The sequence below is a fragment of the Schistocerca serialis genome, chromosome 1, assembly GCF_023864345.2.
Source record: "Schistocerca serialis cubense isolate TAMUIC-IGC-003099 chromosome 1, iqSchSeri2.2, whole genome shotgun sequence".
Lineage (NCBI taxonomy): Eukaryota > Metazoa > Arthropoda > Insecta > Orthoptera > Acrididae > Schistocerca > Schistocerca serialis.
Window position 1 is genome coordinate 390,332,076 of NC_064638.1, and position 18,237 is coordinate 390,350,312.

General features: G+C 38.5%; 1 protein-coding gene across 4 annotated transcripts in view; it reads right to left on the reverse strand.

Moving 5' to 3' along the window:
* The window catches only part of LOC126471372 (solute carrier family 25 member 45-like), a 101,387-nt gene that overhangs the window by 34,172 nt on the left and 48,978 nt on the right, over positions 1 to 18,237 (reverse strand). For all 4 annotated transcript variants that reach the window (XM_050099502.1, XM_050099497.1, XM_050099516.1 and 1 more), the window contains one exon: positions 4,064 to 4,176. In XM_050099502.1, the coding sequence (XP_049955459.1) occupies positions 4,064 to 4,117 (54 nt within the window). In that variant the 5' untranslated portion in view covers positions 4,118 to 4,176. The remainder of the gene's footprint in view (positions 1 to 4,063; positions 4,177 to 18,237) is intronic.

Here is an 18,237-nt window from a genome sequence, read left to right on the forward strand (position 1 = left end):
ATAGACATAAATGGATGCAGTTGATCAGACAGGATGCTTACATATACATCACTTGTCAGGATTGCATCTAGATGTATCATAGGTCCCATATCACTCCAACTGCACACTCGCCACATCATTACAGAGCCTCCACCAGCTTGAACAGTCCCCTGCTAACATGCATGGCTCATGGACTCACAAGATTGTCTCTGCACCCATACATGTCCATTCGCTTTATACAATTTGAAACGAGACTCGTCCAACCAGGCAAGATGTTTCCAGTTATCAACAGCCCAATGTTGGTGTTGATGAGCCAAAGCTTTGTGTCATGCAGTCATCAAGGGTATACAAGTGGGCCTTCGGCTCTGAAAGCCCATATTGATGGTGTTTCGTAGAATGGTTTGCACGCTGACACTTGTTGATGTTCCAGCATTGAAATCTGAAGCAGTCTGTGGAAGGACTGCACTTCTGTCACATTGAATGATTCTCTTCAGTCATCATTGGTCCCATTCTTGTAGGCTACAGTGACAATGGAGATTTGATGTTTTACTGGACTCCTGATTTCACAGTACACTTAAATGGTTTTATGGGAAAATCCCCATTTCATCATCATTACCTCAGAGTTGCTGTGTCCCATCACTTGTTTGCTGACTATAACACCACATTCAAACTCACTTAAATCTTGATAAGCAGCCATTGTGACAACTGTGCCAGACACTTGTTGTCTTATATAGGTGTTGCCGTCCTCAGCACCGTATTCTGCCTGTTTATATATCTCTGTATTTGAATACACATGCCGATACCAGTTTCTTTGGTGCTTCAGTGAGTATCTCTTATTTTCTGACCTGTCTATTTTTCTCCACCCTCCACCTCTACCACATATAATACATTTAGCTTTCCACCCTTCTTAACTCTTGCATGTTATTTTGCCAGTAATCTTTGTCTTGCTTATTACCATACCTTCCACCTTTAAGTTCTTAGGTCTTCAAATATTGTCTGGTGTAGTGCTGAACAGTCAGTCATTCCTTCTCATCTCATTCAGTAAGTCTCCCCTGACTCTGGGTTCTTGGCAATGTCTCTGAACTCTCCCCATTTCCCAAACCTTACCAGTCCTTTTTCCTTAATCCCTGTTCCATCCTCTTCATCTCTTCTTTCATAAGAAGGAGACACTGACTCTGAAAGCTTCTATGTTTACTTAACATTTAGGTATGTTTTCTCCTGCCACAGCGTTATGAGTATATTTTTTATCTAGCCAGTTACATTATAACAAATAAGAAATCACACAGTAATTACATGAGAAATAAAATCTTGGTAGTGCTCAGAGTTATTCTGCTCAGAACTTAAATATAGTAATGTCTTTCCTACACATTGCAACATTCCTTGACAGTTACTTTTTCATTAGTTTTGATTTATAGTTGACTTTTTAAAATATATTTTTCTTTGTTCTTCTTTCTGGTGAAGGTAATTTCATCTGATCTATTTATAGTGACATGTTTCTTACAGTTCTGTACTGTTCTTGTTGGTGAGTTTCTTAAGTTAGTGCTATATGGTGACCACTGGACTACCTTTCACTGAACAAACATTTTAAGCACTGTGCTGCACTAAGCTAGTTAGTGGAAAATGTAACAATGTAATTACAAGTATTCTCTGATGTGTGCGTGATTTTTTTTTTTTTTTTTTTTTTTTTTTTTTTTGGGGGGGGGGGGGGGGGGGGTTTGCATACGTCCTGGTTGTGTGGGTGCGCATTTTTGTGAGCATGTACGCCTTTCTTATTCGACTAATTTGCACTGATTTTTTTATTTATTTCTGTGTGCGACAGAACTAGCAGAAACTTGCCATGATGTATTTGACACAGAAAGATCTATTACAGAATACTCCCAGAGGAGGGTAAGCTATTTTAGTTAACCATCCCCATAAATGTCCTGTTCACACAATATCAGAGTTTCACCTATAACAAAGCCCATAATGTAAACACTGTATACCATACCAAAATGCCAATTAGTGTGCACTTCACTGATTGCATTACAACTGACTCTGACCAGTCCTGGGCAGGATTTGTAGAGGGAGCTTCTGGAGACAAGTGCTCTCTATATAGTGGCACTATGGTGGTCACCAGTAATGTTGCACTAACTACTGTTTCCATAGTGATGTCAGGTAGCATTACCATATCCCATTCACCCCAAAGTGACAACTGATGGAGCAAAATGTAGGTGGTCTATGGTCTGGGCGGGACATCCCACTGGACGGAGCAGTAGATCAATGTCCTTGGGCACTGCTGCAGAAGGCCCAGGCAGGATGAGGCTGATGGAAACAACACAGGTTGCCCCACGACTGGAGGGACTGCCGGGGGCAGAAAATGAGGCAGCTGCTGAGCTGGGTGGTTGAGACAAAGTCAATTTTGTTGGTGCTGTGGAAGTTCATCTGTGAACAACACAGTATACACCACAGAAACATGAAATACTGAGAATATCCTGTGGATACAGGGTAGATGGCACCTGAACTCATCAGCCCTTACATGAGGCATCCATCTGGAAGGAAGAGGCCTCATTGTCAACATCTGCTGGGGTGAATGCAACATGTCCAAGTGAGTGCAATGAAGGTAACCATGAAGATGCTACATCAGGCTGTGGCCTTCACCTGGGGAGGCCCTGTAAGTTATTAGAAAATTGCAGAGGCCATTAGGTGCAGTGTTGGACATAATTTCCTTGGAGGAGAGGTTGAACCACAAATAGGTCAAGGATGGTTGCATGAAAGAACAATAGCACAAGTTCCATTTTAGCCCTGTACCTGTATTTGTAACTAGAGCTTGAGGTTGTGCCAGATGTCCTCTAGAGTCATACCTGTAATCAAGATCACACCAAAGTATGTGGTTTAATTTGAAATACCTTGTAGCAATTGATCCATGAAATGCTGGAGTATAGGATTGGCTGAAAATATTCCAAAAGGTAACCAATTACGATAGTAAAGGCCATATGACATATTTAACACTAGAGAAGCTTCTGGCGCTGGAACCAAGGAGACTCAAAAATATGCCTCAATGAGGTCAATGTTACTGAATAAAGTGCCATATGTAGAGTAACAGAATAGTGGAAACTGTCATGCTGCTGTTCTTACCTCCTTAGCAAATACAGGTGTTAAGATGACTTAATTACATTTAATGCATGTAAAGGTATTTGATTTAAATTTATATTATTACAGCTGCTTATTGCATGGATGTTTGGTTTCTTTGTTTCAAGATGAAATGAAGGACAACCAGATATGCCAATGGCAGAGTTTTTGCTGCTCTGGCCAGAGATGCTGAACTGTCCACTGCTACAACTGAAGTGACAACCAGCAATAGTGATAAGATCCTGGCAGCAACTGTTGCAAAACTCTGGTTCCATTGGGCATCAGTTGATGCTATTGTAATTTAAATAATCTAACTGTAATTGTAATGAAAATGTAATGATAGAGAAGTAAATCTGCAGTTGTCTGCTACTAACAACATACATTTTGACACTGTCTGTCTAATTAGAAGGCAGTAAACTTGTACAGAGCTGAAAGTTAATTTTCCATCTTACTTGCTCATGAAATGATGAAGCAATTTTATTTACAAAGAAATATTAAATGACAGTTTAACACTGTTTATACATTCAGGTATTAGAAGAACTTTTTCAACCATACAAATAGTTTGAGAGTACGATCACTGTCTGAGATAATTAAATTTTGGATCAAATTTCAATAGAATAAAGCATCTTTGACTTGCTATTGACTGAATTGCAGTTTCTAGAGAACAAGTAAATGGAAAGTTTATTCCACCCAAACCACATTTCAATACAAAGGCTCTGCAAGTTTAACAAAGAAATATGGCAACAAAAATGGAGGTATCTTTACTGAATAATACTTAGCAATGTTTTGAGCTTATCACAGTGTGTGCAGTCATTTTCAGTATATTATTCAAGTTACAACATGTACTTCATAGACCTTTCCTTGCTATATTTGCTTATAATATAGCAAAATAAGAAATTACGCAGTAGTACTTTCAAAAAAAAAAAAAAAAAGTGTTGCTTCCAACACAAACAATTTTTATGGCCTTCAAGCTTACCCCTTCATGTTTGTATGTCCGTCTGATAACATCCACTAGGCCTGTATCACCCATTAACTGTTGACGCACTTTTATTGTGTCTGCTGGGTGCCCAATTACAATGCCACATATCCCTGTAACAGATTATAATACATGCTTCTTTATAATAAAAAAATTAATTTTATGAAATTTGTAGACAGACATGTGGATATTTCTAACAACTTTTCTTGTCAACATTACAAATTAATGCAACATGTTAGTACCAATAACTGGGTCCTATATGTTGCATTAATTTGTAATGTTAACAACTGCAGTTGTGAGAAACTTATATGATGTGAATGCCAAGTTTTGCAAACATTTCATATGTTATCTTTCTTTCATACAAATTCTAGCTTAATTCTCCAACTTTCAGATCAAAAACACATTACTTTCAAGTTAAAACTGAAGTGTAGATGCCATGTTTCGTGCTAATCATAACAGCAGAAACAGCATCAGTATAATAATATTACATTTTTCTAAAAATACCTTTCATGTTAGACATGATAAATAGTCTCTAATAAAAAAATATCACATTAAAAACGCCTAGCCTGACATGAAGCTGTAAGCTCCCTCCAACCACGTATAAAAAAAAAAAGACAAATTTTTCCATGTAGATTGGAAAGTTACACCTTCACTATCAGTTAATTGGAAAAATAATTTCCCTGCCATTTCATTACAAAATGCATTATCAGTTAACAGATACAATCAAGCTGGTTCACATCACTGTCCATCGCATCCCTAGACACTTCTTTGCTGGTCATTGGGGCTCAATTTGAAGCGGGATCCATCACCGAAGTTAATTCTACTCCAGTCAATGAGATTCCAGGCCAAAGACATGTCTGTTGATGCCCCAGACAGTGGTGGGATACCAAAATGACTGTTGCTTGCCATATGACCCAACAAACAGGAGTGATGGTCTGGGGTTGCATTTATTTCCTTAGCAGGGCCCCTTTTAGTGTCATCTGAGGCATCCTTTCAGTGCAGCGATACCTTGATGATATTCTATGTCGCATGGCAAGCCATCCTGGGCTTACATTACAGCAAAATAATGCCCAACTGCACACAGTGGGAGTTTCTACTGCTTGTGTACTTGCTTGGCAAACCCTACCTTGGGCATCAAGGTCACCGGATTTTTCTCCAGTTGAGAATGTTTGGAGCATTATGGGCAGTGCACTCTAATAAACTCAGGATTTTGATGTTCTAATGTGCCAATTTGGCATAATATCCCTTAGGAGGACATTCAATATCTGTATCAATTAATGGCAAGCCAACTGCTTGCATAAGAGCTAGAGATGGAACAATGTGTTATTGACTTCCTCAATCTGTGAAGCTCTTTCTCTTGAATAAATCATCCAGTTCTTCTGAAATTGTAATCACTTGTTTGCTTGTACATGTACATGTACATCACATCTACCAATTTCTAACTCATTTGGGTAATACCTATGCAGCGCAGCTTTTTTTTATGTGGTACTATAGTGGACCTAGTTTCAATCCTTGGGGAACCCCATAAGTTATTTCTCTTCAGTCAGAAGCCCACTCACATAGGTCGCATTATTATGTATAACTTTCCACATTCTTTTTGTTAGGTTTGATGACATTATCCACTGTTTTCCTATACCACCAGCTCCATAAAACCTCAATTAGCTCAGGAGGCTATTATGATTCAAACAGTCAAATGCCTTAGGTAAGTCACAGAAAATACCAATTGCTGCTGTTTTGTTATTTAGTACTTGTATATTCTGGGTAGTGAACATTTAAATGGCATTTTCAGTTAAGCAACTCTTCTGAAATGCAAACCATGATTCCCTTTTGTTACTCAGTGGGATACTATTCTAGAATACGTCACCTGCTCAGAAGTTTTGGAAGATGATGTCAGTAGTGAGATCAGGTTGTAGTTGCTGACATCTCTCCTGTTACCTTTCTTACAAAGGGGTGTAACAATAACAGATGCCAAACTCTGGACAAATGCCCTGAGTTAGTGATGCATTATATATTTCAGAAACACCATGGCTCATTATATGGGAACAAATACTTAGCACTCTATTGGAAACACCAGAAAATTGAGAAGTGATTTTTCAGAAGGAAAAGTGGAGGAGGCATGCATAACATTGAATTTCATGTATGTTGCTGTTTCGACATACTGTTTTGGTTTTTCCTCTTGAACAGTTTGTTCTTATATTTTCTACTTCATTTAAGAAATGATTATTAAACAGACCTGCTACCTATGACACCACCTGCAGCTGTTTTATTTAAATCAACAGTGATGTATTCCATTAAGTGGCTGTTTTCCTGTCCCTCATTTTACGACATTCCACAGAGAATTTCCTCCTCTAGAGTAATGGTGAGTAATGAAGATGGAAGAAGTAATGATAGTGTCAGTGGAAGTGGTGGCAGCAAAAATTATCAGTTAAGAAAAGATGAAATTTTATTCTACATACAAAAGCAGAAAATTACAGGGTGTAAATGGAATTGCGAAAGTAGAACAAAAGACATGTTTAAAGGACTTTAGAGCTTAAAATCCAATTGTGCCAAAAAGACCCCACAGCTCAACAGAAGGAATAAGGACAAATGGGCAAAGAAGGAGGAAGGAAAGAATATTAAGATTTAACTAACATCTTATTGACAGTGAGGTCTTTAGAGACACAGCAAAAGTTTGAATTGGAGAAGGAACTTGGCCATGCCCTTTCAAAAAGAACCTTTCTGGCAGTTGCCTTATGCAGTTTAGGGAAAACCTGAGAAAATATAAATCTGGATGGGGATTTGAGGAATTGTCTTCCTGAATGCAAGTCCAGGATCTTACCATTGTGCCACTTCACTCAGTTGAAGAGAAAAGTAAGGAAAGATGGCAGGAGATGCAAATATATTCATCCTCATTACAGCAAGTATAGGGAAATCTAAAGCAACTAAATAAAACCATATTAGAAAAACACAGTGAGAAAATTCGAGGAGAAGATAATGGAAATAAACACTACACTGATAAGCATGAAGAACAAAACATGAAAAAATTGTGCCTAATTATCTGTTATATCAAAGTGTAGCACTTTATCCTATACTTTTAGATGGGGAATGCTACTGGTATGGTATTGCGAGCAAACAACAATGCATGGAGTAAACATGTCGCTAAGCCCTGAAGATGTTGCAAAAGCTATTGCATTGGTGGAAGATAGTCATAGTGTGCACTACTTTGCAGTGGTATTGGAACTACACTTTTGACATATGCCAGAATCATAAGAAGGTACAGGGAAACTGGAGGCTAAGCAAGGAAACTTGTATCAGGCCCAAGAAGAGCAGCATCTGCAAGAAGATGACCACTTCTTACAACTTCAAGTTCTCTGCCACCGTCTCATCACTGAAGCATGAAATCAAATCCAAGTTTGAGGGGCCAATGTTAATGAAAGAACTATCTGAAAAAGACTGGAAGAAGCCAATTTTCAATCCTGAAGATTTGCTATGAGCCCAGAACTCACCAGAGAGCATCGCACTGCTTGCCTACCTTTTGCAAGGGAATATTGATGCTGAAGAGTACAACAGTGAGTGCACAAATGTTGTTCGCCATTGAGTCCTGATATGGCCTGTGGCAACCTGATGGTAGAGAGTGGGTAAGGAGAAAACCCATTCTCATTCAGGATGCCTTCTAGGTGGTTCCCTACTGGAGTGTGAGGAATCAGTATAACTGCTGAAACGGATTTGATCTTCAAGGAGCATGGGAGCTTTACAGCACATCAGTATGCCTAGAAAATCCTTTTGGAGCATGTTGCACTCAGCACTATTTACTGATGATGGTTTTACATTAATGCATGACAGTGCATGCCCACATAATCCAAGAAATGTGCAAGAGTTCTTGGATGAACCAGGGATTCACATTAGGGCTTGTTCTATTTGAAGCTCTGATTTAATCTTACTGAGCACATACAGGACCAGCTGGAGAGAAGGGCCCATCAGCACTACTCAGAGACCCTACAAGGCCTATGGGAACCCCCTTGAAAGAATGGGAGGTGATTCCTCAAAAGGACATTGCAGCATTAACCAGGGGCAATCTTGAAAGACTGGATGCCATGATTGGTGCAAGAGCAGATATTAATGCTTTTGAAAATGCATTACCTTTAAGAGCTTCCTCATAATTTGCCTGAAGTGTGATTCCATTCATGTCACTTCCATGTCTCTGGCTTAATTTGTTTATAATCCCTTTTCTGATAGATTTGTAGATAAATCTACATCATAATATTCTATCACAAAGTACTACTTTAGAGTCATAAAAGTGACAGGAATTTCAAATAAAAATTTACAATAAAATTGTTTCAAGAAATTGCAGTATTCTGTTTTTTATTGTGTCAGTCAGTGTAGAAAGAGGATGGGGGAAGAAAATCACTGGAAGAGAGAGAGGAAACATGGAAGTATAAAATTTCAAGTAATATATTGTAAATATACACAGAACCACCAAGAGACTGGTATAGGCATGCGTATTCAAATACAGAGATATGTAAACAGGCAGAATACGGCGCTGCAGTCGGCAATGCCTATGTTAGACAACATGTATCTGGTGCAGTTGTTAGATCGGTTACCGCCACTTCAATGGCAGGCTGTCAAGATTTAAGTGAGTTTGAACATGGTGTTATAGTTGGCGCATGAGCAATGGGACCCAGCATATCTGAGGTAGTGATGAAGTGTGTATTTTCCCATACAACCATTTCATAATTGTACCATGAATATCAGGAATCTGGTAAAACGTCAAATCTCCAGCATCGCTGCAGGATGGAAAAGATCCTGCAAGAATGGGACCAACAATGACTGAAGAGACTCATTCAATGTGACAGCAGTGCAACTCTTCTGCAAATTGCTGCAGATTTCAATGCTGAGCCATCAACAAGCGTCAGTGTGTGAACCATTTAATGAAACATCATCAACACGGGCTTTCAGAGCCCAAGGCCCACTTGTGTACACTTGATGACTATATGACACAAAGCTTTACACATCACCTGGGCCTGTCAATACAGACACTGGACTGTTGATGATTGGAAATATGTTGCCTGGTTGGATTGGTCTCATTTCAAATTGTATCAAGTGGATGGACGTGAATGGGTATGGAGACAACCCCATGAATCCATGAACCCTGCATGTCAGTAGATGATTGTACAAACTGGTGGAGGCTCTGTAATGATTTGGGGTTTAAGCAGTTGGAGTCATATGGGATCCCTGATATGTCTTGATATGACTCTGACAGGTGACATGTGCGTAAGCATTATGTCTGACCAACTGCATCCATTCATGTCCCTTGTGCATTCCTACAGACCTGGGTAATTCCATCAGGACAATGCGACATCTCACAAATGCCGAATTGCTATAGGAGCACTCTTCTGAGTTTAAGTACTTCCACTGGCCTCCAAACTCCCCAGATGTGAACATTATTAAGCACATCTGGGATGCCTTGTAACGCGCTGTTCAGAAGAGATCTCCTCCTTCTTGTACTTTTACAGATTTCTGAAAAGCCCTGCATGATTCATGGTGTCAATTCCCTCCAGCACTACTTCAGACATTAGTCGGGTCCATGCCACGTCATGTTGTGGCACTTGTGTGTGCTCATGGAGGCCCTACACAATACTAGACATGTGTACCAGTTTCTTTGGCTCTTCAGTATACATCAACCAGGCCCACAACACCTACAAAGATGCTGCCATCATGAGGGAAACATTGGGCAGAGGTTGTCAAGTTCTCTCAACTGTGCTCTGAACTGCAGATATGCTCAGTCTTCAAAAAGCACATGAACTATACTGAGAACTTGGCTAGCTTCTTGTCATATACCAGATCTGCTGTAATATCTGCACAACATTTTATGTGGACATGACAACTGATCAGCTGTCCATATTAATGAATGGCGACCACCAAACTGCGGCCAGGAGCAGAGTTGATCATGCAGTACCACACATATTGCCAAACACAACATGATCAATTTCAATGGGCACTTCACAACCCACATGATCTGGATTCTGCCCCACCAGTCTCTCTGAATTAAGTAGATGGGAATTTTCCTTGCAAACTGTAATCCTCCCTCCTGGCCTCAACCCCCTGCCCACACCCACTTCCTCCCTGCTCCAGGTTCCCAACTTCATTCCTCATGCATCCATACTGTCTTCATCATAGTCTCCTCTGCCTCTGTTCCATCTCCCCATCCCAATCCACACTTCACATCATCATATGCAGAGAGAGAGAGAGAGAGAGAGAGAGAGAGAGAGAGAGAGAGAGAGAGAGAGAATGCACAGAAGTGCACTGTCTTTCTCTGTATCTCTGGGAAAGGTATCACCTAAAAGCTAGTAAAATTCTCAGTCTTATATGTGTGTCTTTTAAAGCCTCAGCACCTGAACTAGCTCTAGACTTACATGTCAAGCATAGCAGTGAACAAGAAGTACAGGTCTATAGTATTGTACACACAATCCTTTTCATTGATCAGTTGTGTGTTCAACACCAAACAGATTTTGCAGCCATACTCATGCACTTTCTCACTTATCTTCTCAGAATCCAATTCCTTTTTTATTGTTCTTTTCTTTTCTTCCAGTAATCTTTCATCTGTTCACTATGATCTTTTGTCCTGTTCTCTGTTCACCTCAGACCAGTTCTTTTCCTCTCTCGTCCTTAGAAACCTTCTATATCAATATTTTTCTCATAAACACTTTTCTGTCAGTTGTATTTTCAGCTTTTATATGGATCCAACTTATTGTTGACCTTTTATCTCACAAATATTGAATATCTTTTTGGTTAATCTACTGTCTTCCATTCAATATAAATGTCCAAAAAATACCAATCTTCTTTGTCTCACTATTTCAAGTATGTTCTGAATGTTTTAATAAATTTCATTGTTACTTCATAATTTCCAACCTTCCATAGTTTTTTGTGGGCCAAATATTTTTCCAAATGATTCACCATTCTAGTCTTTCTAATTTATTTAAATGTAGTTTAATGCTATATACTTCCTTCCATAGAGACATTCTGGCTTTACTACTGTATTGTACTACCTTGTTTTTGCATTTTTAGACAAGCATTTTTTTATTGTGACATTCTTTAATAATTATACCGTATGCTCTTCCCATTTTATGTATTCTTTTCTCAATAGCATCTTTTTCCATACCTTTTTCTTGGATTATCTCCCCCAAAATATTTTACTTTTTTTACCTTCTCTATTTTTGCCAATATAAATTTTTATGAATTTCAGTGTATTTTTAATGCTTGTTTAACTTCATTTATTTATCTTTTATGCAGGAATTCTTAAGTCAGTCCTACAGGATATTTATTATGAAAGACAGCAGATGTCACATTTTCAGAAAGTACAGCAAAGTCATCTGCAAATCGAGACAGTTTATTTCAACATTTTTGTTTTCCCTTCTCAACCTTGTTGGTGAGCTCACATGTTCATTTAGATTTTCATTCCAAATTCTTACTCTTTTTCTAGAATGCAATTAAAAAGAATTTGGGACACTCCATCAGATTGCCATACACCTGTGGTTATTTCAAAGAGCTGAGACTTTTCCCACAAAATTTCACTTTCTGTACTGTCTCTAAAAGTTTTTCATGAACTACATTTGCTAATTTAGGCTTTATACCAACTTCTCAGAATATTTTATCTATAGTTTTACTGTCAACAGAATCAAAGTCCTTTTTGAAATCAACAAACATTGCTATAATATCTTTCATATTCAGTAATTGGGGTGAATTATTGACTTCAGATACATTCATAACTTGTTTAATTATATTAGCACCATTTTATTACTATTTATTGTATAAAAGTAATTATCATTCTTTAAGAAAAAGGGATGTAAAAAGTACTACACATGTAAAACCCTGGTTCAGTGTAAGAGTGTGTTGTAAGGTACAATCTTGTCAGGTAAAAATAATTAAATAAATAACCAAACTGAGACTACAAAAAGATCAATATTAAAATTTACATAATAAAGAAATATTATCTAAATCTTTGTTAAGGTTAAAGACAATATTAACTGTTTCCATATTCTAGAATATTCGATGTTTGTATCAATAGCAGCACTCTCTGTCAAGGAGGCAGTTCCATTCTGTCTGTATGTTGGTGTCCATAATAAATGTGCTTTCAGTGCTAAGTGCTGTACGTCACTGATGACCCTGTTTCAAATTTGGACTTGATTGTGTTTATAATGTGGGATTGTTTGATGGAGACACCAGGTACTTCAATACATGTACATTATATTGGCTTCAATTAGGCAACTTATAACACACTGGCTACATGAACTGAAACTGCAATACAAGCAGTGCATCATTCTTAAGGTCCATAGGATGGCACAGCCCAACGGTAATTTGCAGACCCAATGGTTTGTCCCTATGCCACATTGTGAATCCAAGTGAGAAATGTACCAAGGTTTTCTGGTAAAGGATGTCATGACAACAGAGGAATTAATCAAGTGGGGCCAAGACATTTGGGGAAAAAAAGCTTCCCAAACGGGTCCCTATAGCAGTTGTGGAATACTGCTATGACCTCACCACTCTTATATGTCAGGTAGTAAGGGAAGAAATACAGCAGTTTATGGCAGTGAAAAATATGAGACCAAGAATGCAAGAAATAGCTGTTATGAACCTTTAAGACGAGGTGTGTCAGTCTTCAGCATCAATCTCGGCCACCAGACAAAAGTGCCAATGAAGAATGGACTCTGCCATGTTGGACTTATACCACAGCCATCAAACACTAACTCAGTATCTGACCAACACAAGTACAACCAACTCCTCTGCCAAGTACAACACCCCACAGAAAAACAGACATCTTGAGGACAGAGGACAACATCCTAATATGTTCCCATTGTGTACACCCTAGACACATTGCACACTGCTGCTGCAGAGGAAAAAGACAAGTGTTCAATGACTATTATGCAACATAATGTCAACCATCACAACAGACCTATTCACAGCCATTACCTGCAGATGATTCTATTTGACCTGTAGAAGGTAGCCCATCGTCTATCCTGGATTACCGTGACAGAAGGGGTGAGCAGCAATCTGTGGCTGTTTGCTGTTGATGCTGAGAAGTGCAGGAAGCTTTGTGGTTTAGTGGCTGTAGGAGGATACAAGATGACAGACAGAATTTGTAGATGGTGTGAGAAATGGCAGCTTGCTCTGAATGTAGAAAAAATGTAAGTTAATGCAGGTGTGTAGGAGAAAAATCTTGTCACCTATTATAGAAAGGATAGGTAGCTACTTACTGTAAAAATGACACACTGAGGTGCATACAGGAACAATGAAAAGACTGTTAGAAATTGAGCTTTTGGCCAAAGCCTTATCAGTAAAGAAAAACACACACACATTCACACAAGCAAGCACAACTCACACACACGACTTCTATCTCTGTCAGCTCAGGGCAGACAGAAACTGAAAAGCATCGAACGGTAGCAACAGAACATAGTGGAGTGAGGAGGGGAAGGGATAGCAGAGTATGGGTGGGGGAAGAGGAAACAGTGCTGCCTGGGAGAGTGTGGAGGGACTAGAGGTGGGAGTGGGAGGGGGGGGGGGGGGGGGAGTATAAAAAATAGTGAAAAGGAAAGGAGCAGAGAAGATGGGTGTATTGGCAGAGAGCAGTGCACAATAAAAATAAAGGTGAGGGGACATGAGTTTTGAGGAGATGATAGGACAGATGAAGCAGAAACTATCTGACAGAGGGTATGGGGACAGTAGGTTACCATAGGTTGAGGCCAGGAAGATTTCAGGAGCAGAGAACACATTGTAAGGATAACTCCCATTGGAGCTGTTCAGAAAAGCTGTTGATGGAGAGGAGGATCCATATGGCCCAGGTTGTGAAGCAGCCACTGAAATGAAGCATGTAATATTCACATGCATGTTATGCAACAGGTTGGTCCACTTCACTCTTGGCCGTAGTTTGGTGGTGATCCTTGCTGTGCGGGATTAGCCGAGCAGCCTAAGGCGCTGCAGTCATGGACTGTGCGGCTGATCCTGGCGGAGGTTCAAGTCCTCCCTCGGGCATGGGTGTGTGTGTTTGTCCTTAGGATGCTTTAGGTTAAGTAGTGTGTAAGCTTAGGGACTGATGACCTTAGCAGTTGAGTCCCATAAGATTTCACACACATTTGAACATTTTTGGTGGTGATCCTTCCTCCTGTTGGATGGCTGATTGATGGTCAAAGCAATATGGTAAGATGGCGCCAATAGGAAAGTGTAGTGACGCTTCTCTCTCGTTAAAAAGGCAAAAAATTAACAGTTCTTCGTGTAGAGAATGTAAAAAGCGGGTGATGAAGGGTATTCTGTGTATCAAATGCAACTTCTGGTTACACGAAAAGTGCGTGAAAGTAAATCTAAAGTTCATCAGCGATGATTTTCCGTGGACATGTCACGGTTGTTTACCTGACGAAACGGCCGATCTTGTAAGTGCAGTTGATACAAAAAACGAAATTATAAAGTTACTACGAAGTGACATTGAGGCATTAAAAACCAAACTTTCAACCATCAAGAAAGAAAACGATACATTAATACAAGAAAAGAAGTCCTGTGTGTGTAAAAGCCATCAAACGGAAAAGCAAGTAGATCACAAAAATACGAATGACCGATCGTACTTTAAAAACAACATTTCAAGTGTTCCCGTTGATGTCTCGGTAAACTCAGTAAGCCAAAAACCGGAAGATAAATATAAATGGAAGGTGGTGACATACAGCAAAAGGAAAAACAAGGCGACAGATACGCAACAAAAGGAAAATGACTTTTTAATAATTGGCGATTTGCTGCTGAAGAATATCGCTGTCCCCAATTGCAAGATCGACGTACGACCTGGTATTAGAACGGATCAACTCGGTAAACATTTTAAAAATATGGTAAATGCAAGACAAGATACTACAGAACCAGATTCTGAAACCAGACATAACCATAATGGGGTGTTTATACATGTTGGGACAAATTCGTTAAGGAGCAGCAGTGAGGAAGAAATGGCAAGCGAAACAAGAAACATGATTCGTTCTGCAAGAAATATGTATGCAGGATCTCATCTGATACTTAGCGGAATCATAAACAGAATGTCAGTGAGTGAAAAATATATCGCCAAAATAAACTGTGCTCTTAAAGAACAATGTGATCGTCTTGGGGCAATTTTTATAGACCCAAACAAATTCCTATGTGAAAACTCACTAGCGAAGGATGGCTTGCATTTAAATAGACTGGGGTCTGTAACGTTCAGCAGAATGTTTGCAGATGTCTGCAAAATCATTAGATGCAAGGGAAACTAATATGGCCTGAAGGGGATGAAAAATCATACACTCTAGCTGGAAATGAAAAATATAAGCACCATACAAAAAAAGGCGATACTAAAGAATTTGCCCCAGAATACAGCTCACAACATGTAAACCAACAAAAGAAAAATTACATAAAAGTACTTCATCAAAATATTCAATACTTTGGTAGCAAAAAATTAGAAGCAGAAGTACTCCTGAGTGAAGTAAGACCAGACATATTATGCATAAGTGAACATGGACTAACTGAAAGTAAAATACATAATGTGGCAATAAAGGACTACAAACTAGCTAGTTACTTCTGCAGATCTAAATATAAGGGTGGTGGCGTTTGTATATATATTAAAACAGGTACTCTATCAAAGAATGTAAACAGTGAAGCTGCTACATTTCCCATAGCTAGAGAAAAAGACTTTGAAGTTACTGGTATAGTGGCAGAAAATTTTAGAGTGTTTTGTGTGTACAGGTCACCATGTGGCAATATTAGCATCTTTCTAAAAAAAGTTGCTAGCTTATTGAGAATGAATATGAAGAGAAATCTTATTATATATGGAGACTTCAACATTGACATGGGAAAAGACACAAAAATAAGACAGGATTTTGAAGAATTGTTAATACAGCATAACATGAAAGTGACAATAACTGCACCAACAAGAGTGACTTCACAAAGTGAGACAATTATTGACAACATAATTACTAATATGTGTAACTATGAGTCACATGTAGTTCAGACAGAAATATCTGATCATCATGGACAACTAATCAGCTTTTGCAGAAGTAATGACACAGTATCAGAACCAAAACAAACAACCAAAGAAATTAGGATCATCAGTGAACAAAATATCAACATCTTTAGAACAATGTTAAGTGAGGAAACCTGGAATGAAACCCTACAGGCCCAGAGTGTAAATGAAAAATATGATGCATTTATTTCAACAATTAAGTACCATTTTAATGTAGCATTTCCCAAAGTAAAGAGACAAGAAAGGCATCAAGATCAAACACAGTGGATTACGAGTGAAATACTAGAACAGCGAAGGAAGCTTCAGGACGTGAGACGGATGGCCGAAGCTGAAAACTATAAAATGTTAAAAAAGAAGTATAGAAAAACAATAAGAGAAGCGAAAGCAAGAGCAATTGACACCACTATAGCGAACTCAAAAAACAAGGCAAAGGCAGCTTGGAATGCAATCAATGCTGAAAGAAAGGAAAAAGATGGGTCAAACAAAGAAGAAGGTATTAGGTCAATTAAAGTAGACAACACAGTGGTCACAGATGGTATGGAAATAGCAAACATACTGAATAATAACTATATCAGTGTAGTAGAAAACCTAAAATTGGAAAGAAATAGTCAAAAACAGAAGGGTATTAAGGTACCAAAAAGATCATGCAGTACTATGTTCTTAAGACCAGTCACGGAAGATGAATTGCTGAAAACTATACAGAAACTGAAGTCCAAGAAATCAGCTGGTGATGATGAAATATCAAATCATGTAATAAAGCTGGTATGTGAGGAGATAATAACACCACTGCTGAACATAGCAAACTGTTCTTTCAGAGATGCAATTTTTCCAGAAAAACTGAAGATAACGAAGGTAGTGCCAGTGTACAAGAAAGGGTGTAAGGATGATCCCAACAACTACAGACCAGTTTCATTGATATCAGGTTTCTCAAAAATCCTAGAAATGCTTATGTATACCAGATTAGTTAACTATTTGGACAAACATAACATTCTCATGACCTCACAACATGGTTTCAGAAAGGGTAAATCTACAGAATCAGCAATTGTCAGTCTAACAGAATACATTTTACAGTCCTTAGATGAGAAAAAGGTTGTCTCTGCAATGTTTCTGGATCTTTCAAAGGCATTTTACACCATTGACCATGAAATGCTGATACAAAAATTAAGCAACTATGGCATTCGGGGGCAACCAGGTGAATGGATAAAATCATACTTGTGCAACCGCAAGCAGTATGTATCATTAGGAAACTCGTACCAATCAGGAACCAAATCCATCAAATATGGAGTGCCGCAGGGTTCGGTAATGGGGCCATTGTTATTTAATGTATCTGTTAATGATATAGGTGTTGAGGAGGAAGAAAAGAAAATATTGTATGCTGATGACATGACAATACTAAATAGTGACCAAAATATGGAACAGCTTGAGAGAAGAGCATACATATCTGCAAATGTCACAGCTCAATGGCTGTTGGAAAATGAACTGGTTAAAATCTAAAAAAGACTATGTATGCAGTGTTTAAAAACAAGGAAAAGGCTGTAGACATGGATTTAGAGGTTGACGGAACAAGGCTGGAAGAAGTAGAATCTGCTAGATTCTCAGGTATTCTTGTGGATAATGAACTGAAATGGAAAAAACATATTAATAATGTCTGTAAGAAACTGAGCTCTGTCATATTCTTAATGATGCAGCTATCACAGTATTCAGACAAGAACCTTCTGTGTACAGTGTATCATGGACTTTTCGAACCATACTTACAGTATGGAGTGACGGTGTGGGGAAACTCAAACAAACAAGAGACAAAACGAGTGTTCACATTACAAAAAAAAAAAAAAAAAAAAAAAAAAAAAAAAAAAAAAAAAAAAAAAAAAAAAAAAAAAAAAAAGCAATTAGGACCATTTTAAGAAGAAAGACCTCTGAAACACGCAGAAACTGTCTCAAGAATTTAGGTATCTTAACTTTTTCATCGTTGTATATATACAAAACAATAATGTACATCACAAAAGGTAGTGAGGACTGGATTACAAATGCTAGTGTACACACCCACAATACAAGAAAGAAGAATGAAGTACGGAGCATACCCCACCGACTGGCAATGCTAGAAAAAGGACCCCAGTACTCTGATATCAGACTACTAAGAAGTCTGCCCAAAACCCTGCAAGATAGTGTACTTCACAAT